At 37.5% G+C, this 15,666-nt stretch overlaps 1 protein-coding gene across 11 annotated transcripts in view; it reads left to right on the top strand.

Annotated features, from left to right (window-relative positions):
- Positions 1–15,666, top strand: part of AK9 (adenylate kinase 9) — a 145,375-nt gene that overhangs the window by 79,664 nt on the left and 50,045 nt on the right. For 10 of the 11 annotated variants that reach the window (XR_002521825.2, XR_002521826.2, XM_031667531.1 and 7 more), the window contains 3 exons: positions 13–126; positions 4,828–4,935; positions 6,433–6,581. Coding sequence is in view for 9 of the 11 variants with exons in the window: in XM_031667531.1 (XP_031523391.1) it covers positions 13–126; positions 4,828–4,935; positions 6,433–6,581 (371 nt within the window). In the remaining 2 variants the exon portion in view is untranslated. The remainder of the gene's footprint in view (positions 1–12; positions 127–4,827; positions 4,936–6,432; positions 6,582–15,666) is intronic. The other variant, XM_031667534.1, reaches the window with a different exon arrangement.

Consider the following 15,666-nt stretch of genomic DNA (forward strand, 5'->3'; position numbering starts at 1 on the left):
CTTTCATTGCAGGGTACATTCAAGGCTCCCAAAGGGACAGAGACAGCTCTTTAGTGGACACTGAAGAAGCCAAAACAAAGTCAGAAAATGTCCTCCATGATCAAGCTGCTAAAGTTGATAAAGATGGTAACAAAGTGAATTGCTAATCCCACGTTTGTGGATCTCATTTTCATTTGTTTCATATTTGATTATGTTTATATTTATGCTTAAAATTACCCCCAAAATTGGAAACTTCAGGAGGAAAAAAGCTAAATTTTTCCTTGTAGATTTAACCTCAACAACTGTAGAACAGAAGTCAGTTTACTAGAATAAAGAAGAAAACATATAAACGGGGAGTCAGATACAATTAGAGCCCAAAGAAAAATGTTTGAATGTTTCCAATGTTATACAATCATTATCATATCATAAATTCTTTTTTATTTTTATTTTTTTATTATACTTTAAGTTCTAGGGTACATGTGCACAACATGCAGGTTTGTTACATATGTATACATGTGCCATGTTGGTGTGCTGCACCCATTAACTCGTCATTTACATTAGGTATATCTCCTAATGCTATCCCTCCCCCAGACTCCACCCCACAACAGGCCCTGGTGTGTAATGTTCCACTTCCTGTGTCCAAGTGTTCTCTTTGTTCAATTCCCACCTACGAGTGAGAACATGCAGTGTTTGTTTTTTTTGTCCTTGCGATAGTTTGCTGAGAATGATGGTTTCCAGCTTCGTCCATGTCCCTACAAAGGTCACGAACTCATCCTTTTCTATGGCTGCATAGTATTCCGTGGTGTATATGTGCCACATTTTCTTAATCCAGTCTATCATTGATGGACATTTGGGTTGGTTCCTAGTCTTTGCTATTGTGAATAGTGCTGCAATAAACATACGTATGCATGTGTCTTTATAGCAGCATGATTTATAATCGTTGGGATGCTCTGTCTCACCACTCCTATTCAACATAAATTCTTTTTTAAAAGCTCTCTACTTTAACGTATTAGAATCAGAGCATCTTAAGGCCACAATTTTAGCTGTGAAATTTTATCATTTACCCATTGTGCTATTTATCCTTATAAAATTTTTCTATTCACATTTGAACATAAAAGCATATAGCACTACATTATATAACATTATATAATAATTATATGTAATATAATATTACAGAATAGCTATAATATAAACTGTTTTTACATTTTTTACTTATAATTTACCATTTAATTATATTACTTCATTGGGAAATATTTTAACCTTCATTATAAGTTACTGCACAATTTCTCTAGAATTCCTGGGGATTTCTAGGAATTACTAAATTAACAAATATGAAGCTATAGACAGAGTCAAATTGCTTTGCATAAAATTGTTCCAAATTATGTTTCCCCAGTAATATTCAAAATACATGTCATTGTTTCCTCAGTATTTTCTTTTTTTTTCCACTGATAAAATCAATATACTTGTAACTTGTGTAACATTTCATACCTTTTTTTCAAGCACTGCATGATAATTAATTTGCATCAGGTTTTCCAAATTAGAAAAGCTTCACTTACAGAACTTCTTTCCAGTGGGAGTTTTCACATGACTTTTCAAGTAAATGTTAAAACTGAAAATATTCTTGCAGTTTCTAAGCTATTAGAGTTTTAATCCTGTGTACGTTCTTGTATTTACAAGGTCCAGCCAGCTACAGTGTGCATTTTCATCTGTCCTTGAGTGGGTATGAGAGAAATGAAACATTCCCACATTCTGGACATTCATAGGGTTTTTCTCAGGAATGAGCTGATGTCTTCAAATGGAACTAACACAACCGAAGGCCTTACCACAGATTTAAATTCAAAAGGCTTTTCTCCATTCTGAGTCCTCCCAAATCTTCAAAAAAGGGAAAATCTGAAGGCTTGACCACATTTCCTACATTCTTAAGGTTACTCTGCAGTGTGAGCTCTTTCATGTTTATGAGGGAATGGGAAAGAGTAAATGTTTTACCACATTTCTTACTTTCAAGGGGCTTTATTTATTTATTTATTTATTTTGAGATGGAGTCTCACTCTGTCGCCAGGCTGGAGTGCAGTGGCACAATCTCAGCTCACTGCAAGCTCCGCCTCCTGGGTTCAAGTGATTCTCCTGCCTCAGCCTCCCGAGTAGCTGGCGTGAGCCACCGCGCCTGGCATTATTTTATTTTTTGTAGAGACAGAGTTTCACCATGTTGCCCAGGTTGTTTCACATTGTTTTAATCCAGGCTGGTTATGAACTCCTGGGCTCAAGCAATACACACACCTTGGCCTCCCAAAGTGCTGGGATTATAGGCTGAGTCACTACACCCAGCCTCTATATCATGACTTCTTTCATGGCAAGTAAGGTGACTGGAACGAGTGTTAGGCTTTACCGCATCTCTTACATTCATAAGGTTTTTCTCCAGGATGAATTCTTTCATGGAGGTGAAGGGAACTGAGGCGACTGAAGGCTTGGTCACATTGTTTATACATTCATAGAGTTTCTCTCCAGTATGAGTACTTCTGTGGTTACAAAGGGAACTAAAACAACTAAAGGCTTTGCCACATTGTTTACATTCATAGGGTCTCTCTCCAGTATGAATGCTTCCATGGTAATGAAGGGAAGTGGAAGAGCTGAAGGCTTTATCTAGGGTTTTTCTCCAGTGTGAGTCCTTTCATGCATCTTAAAAGAACAAGAAAATCTGAATGTTTTCCCACGTTCCTTACATTCGTAGGGTTTCTCTCCAGTGTGAGTTCATTCATGTATTAGACAAGAACCAGAAACAGTGAATGCTTTACCACATTGTTTACACTTATAGGATTTTTCTCCTGTGTGAGTTCTCTGATGTCTTTCAACTGAATTGAGAAAATAAAAAGCTTTCCTTCATATCGTACATTTATAACTGGATTTCCACTGTGCATTATCATGTGTCTTCTAACACCTGGAACAGAAACGAAGAGTTTCCCACACTGTTCACATTTATATTGCTTCTCTCCATATGGTTTGTATCCTGAGTGAGCTAGGATGTGCCTATTAAGGAGGGAATGACGTACAAAGAGTTTTCCACAAATACTGCATTCCCATTGTTTTAATCCGGTAGAAATGTTCTCATTCAGATCAAGATTTGGAATTTGGCTGACAACTTGTCCATACTTGCTACCTTCTTTGCTTTCACACAGTCTCTGTACCATATGATTTCTACAGAAGCCAGGTTCCTAGAGGTTTCCTGCATCACTTCTCTGTAGAGATTCTTCTGAGAAGAATCTAGCAAAGCCCATTCCTCCTGGGTAAAGTTCACAGCCACATCCTCAAAAGCCATGGAGTCCATTCCTCGGCTTCCCGGGTGTCCTGGCGTCAGCTAGGGATGTCCCAATACCCACAGGTCACAGGGTGGCAGAGGCTGCTGCAGGGCCACCTGGGCCTCCCAGAGCCAAGAAGTAGCAGCAGAGACTAACAGGAAGAGCCTACTGTGGCGAAGGCGAGACAAAGCGCCTGCCAGCCAGATCCCGGAAACTTCCTCAGTATTTTCTGTTGTTTTAATTTTTGCTTCAGAAATTTATATTAATATTTGTTAACCATTTATATTTCTTCTTTTTTGAGGTGACTATTTTTGTCTTTTGCCCATTTTTCTAAATGGTTATATCAATTATATAGTCTCTGTATAAACTTGCTATATTAGTCTCTTATTTTTCATATATTTTACAAATTGAGTGGTTTGTCTTCTAAGTCAGCTTGCTGTTTTTGAAGTAAAGGTATTTTTCACATTTTTGCAGTCAAATCATTATTTTCTCTTTGTTGCTTTCTTCCTTCACTTTTAGGCTTGAACAGTCTTCCTCTCAATCAGACGTTTATATATATATATAAAATGTCTGAGAGGATAGATTGATTATTATTATATATAAATGTCTAAGTGACAGAATTGATTATATCATATATAATTATATAAATTTTCAATTTATAATATATAATATATATGATATAAATGTCTGAGAGACATTTTTATATATGAATAGTTGAGAGGACATATATAAATAATAGCTTTACATATGTATATTTGTATAAATTTTATATAAATATATATTTGTATAAGTTTATATATATAAACTTATATTGTGGTTTTTTATTCAGTTTTAAAGTGCATCTATAATTTATTTTGTTAAATAATATAGAGCTGATTTTTTTAGTTTCTCCTACTAATTCAGACAGATGTGCTTGCCTGCTGTTTATTTAAAGCCTAGTAAGAATTGAATGGGGCACTGTCAGAAACTCGTGTATGGCACTCCTCCTCCCTTAACACACAGTCTTCACAGAAGAAGGACCCCACCCCCTGTACATTAAATTTTTGACCGTCAGGTGGCAACTGACAGCCTCATCTTTGCTGCTGTGGAGTTCCCAACTCCAATCCACAAAGAAAGCCCCACCCCGAGACTGTCTGCTCCCTCTTTGGGGGAGGCAGTCCAGGTTAGAAGCAGGCAGCAGTACCTCTATCCACTGCTGGAAGGATGCCAATATTGCCAGTATCCATGGGTAAAAAGTCATTCTTCTGCCCCATGTCTCTGAAGTAAGCACAGCCTTGACCTCCAGGAGTCAAGAGGGTGTTAGTTGCCTCAGGAAGGGCACTGTTGATTGTTTTTTTCTGTTTAGATCCATTGGCATTATAATAAGCTGAAATTACTCCTGGTTTTGTTAAAGGTTATTACCTTCATTATCTGCTGCTAGATATATTGACCCGTTTAAATGTTATGGTTGTTATTTTAATTAAAAATTGGGAATGTGAGTCCTGGTTCCCTAGGCTTATATTACAGTCTTCTTTGGGAGTCACCTACTTTTTTTTTTTTTAATACCGTTCTTTAGGAATTCACAATGTTTTATTCACAGATGGAAAAGAATCTGGTGAAACATCCACATTTAAAAGGCATTCTCAAGATGCTGGTCAAGATGTAAAGTTGTATTCAGATACAGGTAAATTAATATTTGGATAATTTGATTCTTTTATATTGTGGTTCTAAAAAAAAAAACACACGTAGTTCCCTCAGAATTTAGAAGAAGAAATGTGTGATTTTTTTAAAAAATGAAAGCATGATTAACACCCAAGTACTCTATTTTAATGGCTACTCTATTATGAAAAGCTGGACATGCAAGAACATTGAAAAACTAATACCTGATATGTTGTTTTGGTGAAAAAGAATATTGGGAAGACAGGCAGTCTATCTTTCTGCTCTGCCATCCCTGGCACACAGCTACTATAATAAGCCACAAGATGGCTGCTGGAGCTCCAGCCATGACATCAGTGTACCGAGCAGGAACACTGGAAAGGAAAAAGAAAAGGAAAGCAAAGGACAAAAACTGGCAGTTAGCTGAGTCAGCCAAGTGTGAGGAGCACATGTGCAGGCAAGTGCACACACACACACGTGCGCACACACAAACTCTGCTTGCCTCTTATTGGCTGTCCAAGCTATAGGGGAAGTTGAGAGATGTGGTTTTTCAGCTGGGCACATTGCTAGCCTTGACAAAATGAGGGTTGCTGTATGAAGGAATAGGCGAATGGATATTGGGTGGACAATTAGCGGCTTCTAGCACATTTCGCATCTTTGCCTGGCTGTTTCTGCTTCATTTTGTACCCACTCCCGTGGGCACAGTAAGATGATGGGTTCTTGACTTTTCTGCTCTGGCTCTCAGGAACTGTGAGTCTTTTGATCCCTGAGAATACTTTCAGACAGGGAGGGCAGCAGGCAACTGCTTTTGAAGGCCCTTTGGGATATTTTGGGTTGGGATCAGTCTGGCTCCCACTAGAGACCCTGACAGATGGAACCCTGAGGCAGAGGCTCAGAAGCTTGACTGCAAATGCAGAATTCAAGGAGTCAGGTGAAACTGCCAAACTCCTATCTCATTAGAGTAGCAGATGAACGAAGATTTACATCACGATGCAGCCTGAGAGCCAACTCAGCCAAGCAAGGACACACTTCAGCACCAAAGAGGACAAGAATCAAGTGTAACACTTGAAACACCAGCCTATGCCACCTTTTCTCCATCCCCTCCAACTTGCCTACCTCTTGTCCCCTTACTGTCCCTTGTAGTCTCGTACTAGTAACTGGAAGTATTCATCTTGTTCTTTGACTCATTCCCTAGATGCTTGTGTTTTCACTTGACTCCTGGAATCCTCTGGCCCCTACATTTCTTCCCTGGTTTTGACTCCTGCCAGACATGACTTTATTCCTGCCTCTCACTTTCATTCTGCTGCACTGGCTTTAAGTCACTTCTCTGAGAGTTTGTGGTGCCGTGATTCCTGACTTAACATTTCCTCTCCAGAGTCTTATTTCTCCCTCCTTCCAACATGTGCTGCAGTGACACAAAAATAATGCTTTCTTGGGTCAGATATTATCAATCATGTTTTATTGCAAGTAGTATTGTCCACTAACATTATTAATGGCATTAATTTATCAGCTTATTTTACTTTAGCCCCAACAGAAGACTCGATAGAAGAGGTAACTGCAGATCATCCAGAGGTTGTGTCCATGATTGAGGAGACTATAAAAATGTCACAGGATATGAACTTTGAACAGCCATATGAAAAATATGCTGAAATCTTACAGGAAGTCCTTGGAGAGGTAAAAAACCTAGCCGGGTAATTCTTATCTGTGACTTAACTATTACTGAGAAAATGTTAATCTAGTATGTGTATAATTATTTTAGAGTCTTATGGTGTTGAAATTTGTAGCCTTCAAATTCATGTACATTGTGTAGTCAGCATTGTTAAGTGCGAAGTACCCCAGTGAACAACTACTGATGCTCTTTGGTAAATTTTCAATTATAAACAAAATTATGTACTATAACTTTATGCTTTGAAATTAATTATTCATTAAACTTTATTGTCTTTGATTCAGTTCAGTTAAAAGATGATGCATATTGGTACTAGGTACCAAAGTTGTATGTTTCATCTATGAACTGATTAACTATAAGCCAAGACAAATTTTGCTCCATCCATGGTTAATTAGTTTCATCCAACCAACTTGAACATGCGTTCATAGGGGAGATGAATGGACACACATGTGCTGTTCCAGTCTACAGGGGAAAAAAATCCTCAAATGCTATCTATCAATGGCAGGTCAGAAGGCCCATTGTTTGTTTATAAAGAACAGGATATTCATGTGGGTCTGTTTTGTACAAAGATCTTAAGTAAACATTCAGAGCAAAATCAAAAGCAGAACTAATCTTTTCAGCCCTTGATGAACTTCTGTATATCTCTGTGATTTAGCTTAAAATTACTATGTGAAGAAAATATATATGATGTTAGAGTATGGAACCTTTTGTAACACATTGGGTGGTTTCCTCAAGCCCCAGGCTCTACCAGCCTCTCTGACTCTCAGATTCCCATGGCTCCCTTTGAGCTTCCCATACAGACCTTTCAAAGTTTTCTGCATGTCTGTCTTCTGGTTGTTCTATCATCCATTTAGTCCTTCAGAAATATTATGAGTACCTACTATCTGCCCCATACTGTGTTAGATACCAGGAATCTGAAGATGGGTTAAACACAGCCCTTTCCTTTAAGGAGCTATCCGTCAGGTGGGGAAGACTGAACTGACATGTAAACCAGTAACTGAGTTATCATGTGCTAGAGGCAAATAGATGTGTATGAGGTGTAGGAATTCCATGAAGGTCAGAGCCATCATCTCTGCCTGGGAGGTAAGAGAAACCATCGCAGAGGAGATCTGCAAGTGAGGGACATGTTTGGGAGTGTGGAATTACCATATTTGCTCTTGAGTGAAATTTTTCTCCATTCTCTTCAGAGTTTATTCTGGAGGATATAAATCCACAAGGAGTCCTACACTTCTGATACAGGAATATTTATAGTATTAGATGGTAAACTGTAGCTCTGGGACCGTTTAAATCATATGAGATTTTAACTCCCAAGCTCATATCAGGTTGTCATTTCTCAAAAGACCAGAGACCTGTGGAGGAGACAGTTGTACTCATCATCAGTTCTATGATCTTTATGATTAGGAGAACTATTTTTCATAAGCAGCTAGAGATATGCTCCTTTGAGATGGGCCTGTACAAGTCATATGCCCACGTTGTTTTGGGGTTTTGGAGGTTTTGTTTTTATTTTTTAAATTGAATTGTCTCTTTTTTGATTCATGTTTTGTTTATGTATTCTGAGTATGATTCTTTGTTGGATATTTTGCAGTTATCTTTACAAATATCTTCTGTCTTGAATAATAGGAGTTAATTTTATTGAAATCAAATTTATTAATTTTTTCTTTCACAGTTAGTGCTTTTCATGTTCTGTTTCAGAAATATTTGCCTACCCAAAGTCAGGAAGATATTCTCCTAGGTTTTCTTCTGGAAACCTTGCTTTATCTTTCATATTTGGAACTAATTTTTGTGTATCAAAAACAATATTCAAATGGACAATATACATATAAAAAGGTACTTAATATCACTAATCATTTACCACAATGTGGTCAAGTTGTATTTTTTTTCAAGATGGATAACTAGTTGCTCTAGCACCGCTTATTGAAAAGACCATCCTTTCTCCACTATCATATATCAAGTGGCCATATATATGTAGTCCCTTTATAGACTCTGTTCTATTCCATTAGTCCATTTGTCTGTGCCAGAGCCACATGTCTTAACTACTGTAGTTTTCTGGTTTTTTGTTTTGTTTTGTTTTGTTTTGTTTTTGAGCCAGAGTCTCACTCTGTCACCCAGGCTGGAGTGCAGGGTGCGATCTCAGCTCACTGCAACCTCCATCTCATGGGTTCAAGCGATTCTCCTGCCTCAGTCTCCCGAGTACCTGGGACTGCAGGTGTATGCCACCATGCCTGGCTAATTTTTTGTATTTTTTTAGTAAAGACGGAATTTCACCATGTTGGCCAGTGTGATCTAGAACTCCTGACCTCAAGTGATCCCAAAGTGCTGGGATTACAGGCATGATCCACCGTGCCTGGCCCTGCTGTAGCTTTATAATAAATCATGACATCTGAGGGAGTGAATTCTTCAACACCTTGTTTCTCCTGTCATTGCATCCTTCTCTGTGTCATACCTTATGTTTTCTTCTGCTTACTTTAAGATTATCTTAGCTATTATAGGTCCTTTTTACTTCCACATAAATTTTAGAATCAGCTACTCAATTTTCACATACACACACACACACACACACCCCTCTGCAGGCATTTTGATCAGGTTGCATTGTATCTATTAGGTAAATTTGGCTAAGACTGTCATCTTTACAATATTGAGTCTTATAATCCATTAATATAAAATATTTGTACAGCCATCCCTCAGTACCCTCAGTGGATATCCTCAGTGGATTATTTCCATGACCCTCACAGATACCAAAATCCATGAATGTTCAAGTTCCTTGTATAAAATGGCATGGTATTTGCATATAACCTATGCACATCCTTCCATATACTTTAAATCATCTTTAGATTACTTATAATGCCTAATACAATGTATATGGTATGTAAATAGTTGTTTACACTAGATTGTTTAGGAAATAATGATGAGAAAAAGAAGTCTGCACATATTTAGTACAGACGTGACCATCCTTTTTTTTCCAAATATTTTATATCCGTGGTTGGTTGAATGCACAGATGCAGAGCCATGGATACAGAAGACTGACTATAATTAATTTAGGTCTTCTTTAATTTTTCCCAGCATTGTTCTGTAATTTTCAAGGTAAAGGTCTTCAACATCTCTCATTAGGTTTATTTTTAGGTATTTGGTGTATTTTGATGCTACTATAAATGATATTAGTGTTTTATTTTATTTTCTAATTGTTGCTGCAACCATTTTTTATCCCATTTTAAAAATTGTGCCTCCCATTAAATTCTGTTTTTTTGTCTGAAGCTCACAGCCCATGTGTAGAATAGATATGACTGATGCGCTTGGACCTAATGTATGATTTAGTCCAGGGAAAGCAAATAGGTTATATTTTACTTACAAATGGATCAGTTAAGCATTTTTTAAAGAATTTCTTAGAATTATAGTTTAACAGTATTTTAAAGCCTTAAAAATGTAGAAATAATGATAGATATTGTTTCTACCAAAGGAAGAGAAGAGTCACTCCCTTGCCATGGAGAATGCACAGAAATTATTTTGTTCATACCAAACCATTCGCACTTCTCCCTGTCCTCCCACCTTGACCAGCTACAGAGCACCCAAGGGAAGCAGAGGCAGAGGGACATGGGACCTTACTCTACAGCAGCTGTATTCTCTGCTTCTGCTGTTCTGAGCACTTTTGTTGAGTGAAGCTGTTACACTGACTATATGAAAGGTACTTGCCCAGTACCTAACAGAAAAACAGTAGCAACCTCTAGGGAGGTGGGCCTTTTGTGTCAAACGTGCCACTCTGTGTTTTCCAGTTGAAGCTCATGACTTGTTATCCAACTGCACATCTAACCACAGCCTGTTCTCTTATCTCTGCACCCTTCTGTGTCATTAATATGATTTGCTCTGCTTCTCTGTCTACATGGTTTCCCTCTAACATCTGTACCTATCTGTTCATTTCTGTGTACTTGGCACCATGTACTTGGCACCTTTGTATCTGTGTACTTGGCACTGTCGTTATGTCTTTCTGTGCCTCCTATGTCTCTCTGGGTCATGTCCTATTTCCTCTGCTTCCCCCAGTCTCGGTCTCCTATCTATCTATCTATCTATCTATCTATTCACAAGTGATAAAATATAAAGTAAACATAAAATAGTATAGAGTAAGGGAATCCAGAAATAGTATGTTTAAATGCAGAAAAAGTAAATCTTTTAAGTTAAAATCACAAGAGGATAGAAGAATGAGTAATATACAAAAATGTATACCATTTTTGTCAAAAGGAAGTGCCACTTTAATTTTATTTGATCAAACTCTTGAGAGCCCATTTCCATGGTTCTCTCTGGTGACAGCCAGACTGGACATAGACCACATGTAAAGGCTTCTCAGGGCCCTTGTCCTCACCACTCCCCCAACAGGCATAGTCCCCAGCCTCAGAGCCTCCTCACCCTTCTGCCTGGCCACATACTCTGGAATTCTTTAGAATATGAAATCATGGGGAAGGTTTTCACCTTCTCCCCACAGTTATCCCAACTAAGGAATCACCTCAATACATTCCCCAAATAAAGCATTGGGGCCGATTCATCCAAATTTGCATCCTCAGGTACCCAAGTCCTCATCCCTCAAACCTTTCCTCACCTTAGCTTTGAATGTTTCTGAACTTGAGCAACTTGGGCTACTTCAACAACGGTAGCACCTCTCCTTTCAAGCCACCTCTTTTCCTGAAGCCATGGGAGATGCCCATCATGTTTCATTTCTCTCTTACTCCAAAATTGCTCAGTATTTGAAATTTTTCCATTTGCGTCAGAATCGTGGGATAAACTGAAATCAGAAAGACATCTAATGCATTCAGCTCTGCCACACAAACTTCTCCAAAAAAGGAGCTTGGAGGTCCTAGTTCCCTTCTCAGAGTGGGGATGAAAAAAACATAGCAAGAAAAAATTCAAATGAATATCTCAATAAATTATCTTGTCACATTAAGGATAGCAGAATACCTTATTAACATGACAAATGAGTTTGGCTTCAGACTGCAGACCATATAACCTTAAAGTCAGAAACAAGACAATGATATTCCTATGACACTCATTTTTTTGGGGAGATGGAGCCTTGCTGTGTTGCCCAGACTGGTCTCAAACTCCTGGGCTCAAGTGATCCTCCCACCTCAGCCTCTCAAGAAGCTGGGACTACTTGCCACCATGCCCATCTGCTGTCACACCCATTCTTAATGATTTATAGAAATTTTAGCTTTATACAATGCCTTGAAACATAATAAGAGGAATAACTATTAGAATGGAGGAGAAATATAATCATTATTGCAGTTGATACTATTTATTTTTTAAATACAATCTAAAAAACAATGAGCTAATAATTTCATTCAGAAATAAGGTAGCCAAAAGAATTTTAACAATCCACATGTGACAAGAACATAAATGTAATATAACTAAGTTTGAAATAAAGATGAAGGATCCACATGAATAAAATTATTAAAATTTTTAATGTGAACAAAAGCAGATATCAATAAATAGAGACATAAATTCTTATATGTAAAGACAAAATCTTATTAAGGTATCTTTCTCAGTTAATTTATAGATTTGATACAGTTCTAATAAAAATATCAATTTTTTTCAAAACTGACAGCATGACTCTAAAGTTTATCTGGAAGAATCAATAATTGAGACTAGAACAGTTTGACAAAGAAGTGTGACAGAGGGAGACTTACTCTACCAACTAGTAAAATATGTTGTAATGCTACAGTGGTATATAGGCCTGATAAACATACCAGAAGCAACAGAACTACAAAGAGGATACAGAAACAAACTTCAGTGTGAATAAAAGTTTAGTATATGCCAAAGGTTACATCACAATCCAAAAGGAAAGAATTATTTAACGGTGTCGATAAAATTAACTGTTGGGAAGAAACTATTTAGATTCTCACTTTCTATCAAAATAAAAATAAATTCCATATATATTAAATAGATAAATGTAAAAATTGTATTTTATTTAGACTAGTAAAAAGTGTATTAACATTGAAATGGTTTGGAATGGTCAAGAATTCCAGACACAAATGCGATGGAAGAACCTGTAAGAGCAAATCTCAATAGGCTATCTGATAATGACCATCTCTCTATAAAAGAAGCATGCAAGTCAAAAATGTAAGGCAAAGGGCAAACTGGGGAAAGTATTTATAATAAATATAACATTAATTTCTTAGAAATCTGTAGAGAATCTAATATCTGATCAAAAAGCAAGCAAGGGATATAAGCAGATTTTATCAAAGAAGAAATACAAATGGTTCATTGAAAATTTTTAGGCACTGGGTTTCTCAAGTTGCCCACTTGACCCTCCTTCAAGTTGTACTTTCCCTTTTTTCTTTCCTTTCCTTTCTTTCCTTACCCTTCTAAAGCTTTTTAATAAACTTTCACTTCTGCTCTGAAACTTACCTCAGTCTCTTCTTCTGCTTTATGCCCCTCAGTTGAATTATTTCTTCGAAGCAGGCAAGAATTGAGGTTGCAATAAAAAAAATTTTTTTAAGAAAATTTTTAATGTTTGTTTCAATAAAAATTAAAAGAATGAGATACAATTTCTCATCTAATTGGCAAAGTTTTTTGACAATCAGTACTAGTGAGGCTGTACTGATAGCCTCACTTTCAAACATTGTTAGGAAGTATGAAAATTGATATAGATGCTTTTGGAAGCAGTGTGGCAATGTGTATGAAAAGACTTTAAAATGTTTACTCTTTCATTCCCTTTGACCTGAAGTCATGTCAGGAATCTAATCTGAAGAAATATATAATATTTGAACAAAGATTCACAGATGTTGTATATAAAAAACACCATGTTAGTAAAATAAAGATTTTATATATAAAGATTTTCATCACAGTATTATAGTAAAATTACAAATGGCATAAATATTTAACAGTAAGAGATGATTAAACAAATTAAGGTTTTTTTGATAAAATACTATAAAACCATTAAAAAAAGGTTGAATGAAGAACTAAAAATAGAACTACAATATGATCTAGCAATCCCACTACTGGGTATCTACCCAAAGGAAAAGAAATCATTATCTCAAAAAGATAACTGCACTCATATGTTTATCGCAGCTCTATTAAGAATAGCAGTGATATGGAATCAACCTAAGTGTCCATCCATGGAGGACTGGATAAAGAAGATGTTTTATACAACCCACTCACTTTGTTTAAAAGCCTTAGCCACCCCTCCCTTCCTGTTCGCAGATTTCATTGCAGTGGCACTCTCTTCACTTCATGCCTGTTATATTTCTAAGCATTAGGCACACCTGCTAGCCTGAATTAGGAGTCTAAGCCACCCCTCCCTTCAGGTGCAGACGTCTTGGTGCAGCAGCATCCTTTCCACTTCATGCCGGGACATATCTCCAGGCATTTGGAGCATCCACTCTTCTAGGTCCTCCAAATGAGGAGCTTAGGCTGCCCTAAGGATAAGGATGAGGAGCTTAGGCTGCCCCTCCTTTCCCAGGCGGAGAACTTGGGGCAGCAGACGTTTCTCCACTCCATGCCCTGGCACATGTGTGGGTACTTGGTGACTATGCCCGTATCCCCTTTTGGAGCTGGTGCTGGTTCCTGCCATTGGAAGACATGTAGGTGGGTCGGCCCAGTTAGGCCTCACTCAGCTTCGCCTCCTCTCCAGGGCTGAGGGGGAAACTCAGACCACTGTGCCTTCCACCTGACAGCCCATTGCCTGAGGCAACAGAGAGCTTCTCTTGATAAACAAAGATCAAGCATATACCCATCTGCATTGGCTGCAGCCAGCTCTTATCTGGAAGTACCGCCTGTTGGCTCAGAGGTTGAACTGCGATACCCAATAGAAATAAATTTTTTTCATTTTTATTTTATTTATTTATTTATTTATTTTTCTTTTTTTTAATTTAAATTATACTTTAAGTTCTGGGATACATGTGCAGAACGTGCACGTTTGTTACATAGGTATACATGTGCCATGGTGGTTTGCTGCACCCATCAACCTGTCATCTACATTAGGTATTTCTCCTAAAGCTATCCCTCCCATAGTCCCCTACCCCCCAACAGGCTCTGTTGTGTGATGTTCCCCTCCCTGTGTCCATGTGTTCTCATAGTTCAACTCCCACTTATGAGTAAGAACATGTGGTGTTTGGTTTTCTGTTCCTGTGTTAGTTTGCTGAGAATGATGGTTTCCAGCTTCATCCATGTCCCTGCAAAGGACATGAACTCATCCTTTTTTATGGCTGCATAGTATTCCATGGTATATATGTGCCACATTTTCTTTATCCAGTCTATCATTGATGGGCATTTGTGTTGGTTCCAGGTATTGTGTTGTGGTATTGTGAATAGTGCCACAATAAACATACATGTGCATATGTCTTTATAGTAAAATGATTAATAATCTTTTGGGTATATACCCAGTAATGGGATTGCTGGGTCAAATGGTATTTCTAGTTCTAGACCCTTGAGGAATCGCCACACTGTCTTCCACAATGGTTGATCTAATTTACACTCCCACCAACAGTGTAAAAGTATTCCTATTTCTCCACATTCTCTCCAGCATCTGTTGTTTCCTGACTTTCTAATGATCGCCATTCTAACTGGAGTAAGATGGTATCTCATTGTGGTTTTGATTTGCATTTCTCTAATGACCAGTGATGATGAGCTTTTTTTCATATGTTTGTTGGCCACATAAATGTCTTCTTTTGAGAAGTGTCTGTTCATATCCTTTGCCCACTTTTTGATGAGGTTGTTTGTTTTTTTCTTATAAATTTGTTTAAGTTTCTTGTGGATTCTGGATATTAGACCTTTCTCAGATGGATAGATTGCAAAAATTTTCTCCCATTCGGTAGGTTGCCTATTCACTCTGATGATAGTTTCTTTTGCTGTGCAGAAGCTATTTAATTTAATTAGATCCTATTTGTCAATTTTGGCTATTGTTGCAATTGCTTTTGGTGTTTTTGTCATGAAGTCTTTGTACATGCCTATGTCCTGAATGGTATTACTTAGGTTTTCTTCTAGAGTTTTTATGGTTTTAGGTCTTATGTTTAAGTCTTTAATTCATCTTGAGTTAATTTCTATATAAGGGGAAAGGAGGGGGTTCAGTTTCAGTTTTCTGCATATGGCTCACCAGTTTTCCCAATAGCATTT

Source organism: Papio anubis, chromosome 6 (genome assembly GCF_008728515.1).
Source record: "Papio anubis isolate 15944 chromosome 6, Panubis1.0, whole genome shotgun sequence".
NCBI lineage: Eukaryota > Metazoa > Chordata > Mammalia > Primates > Cercopithecidae > Papio > Papio anubis.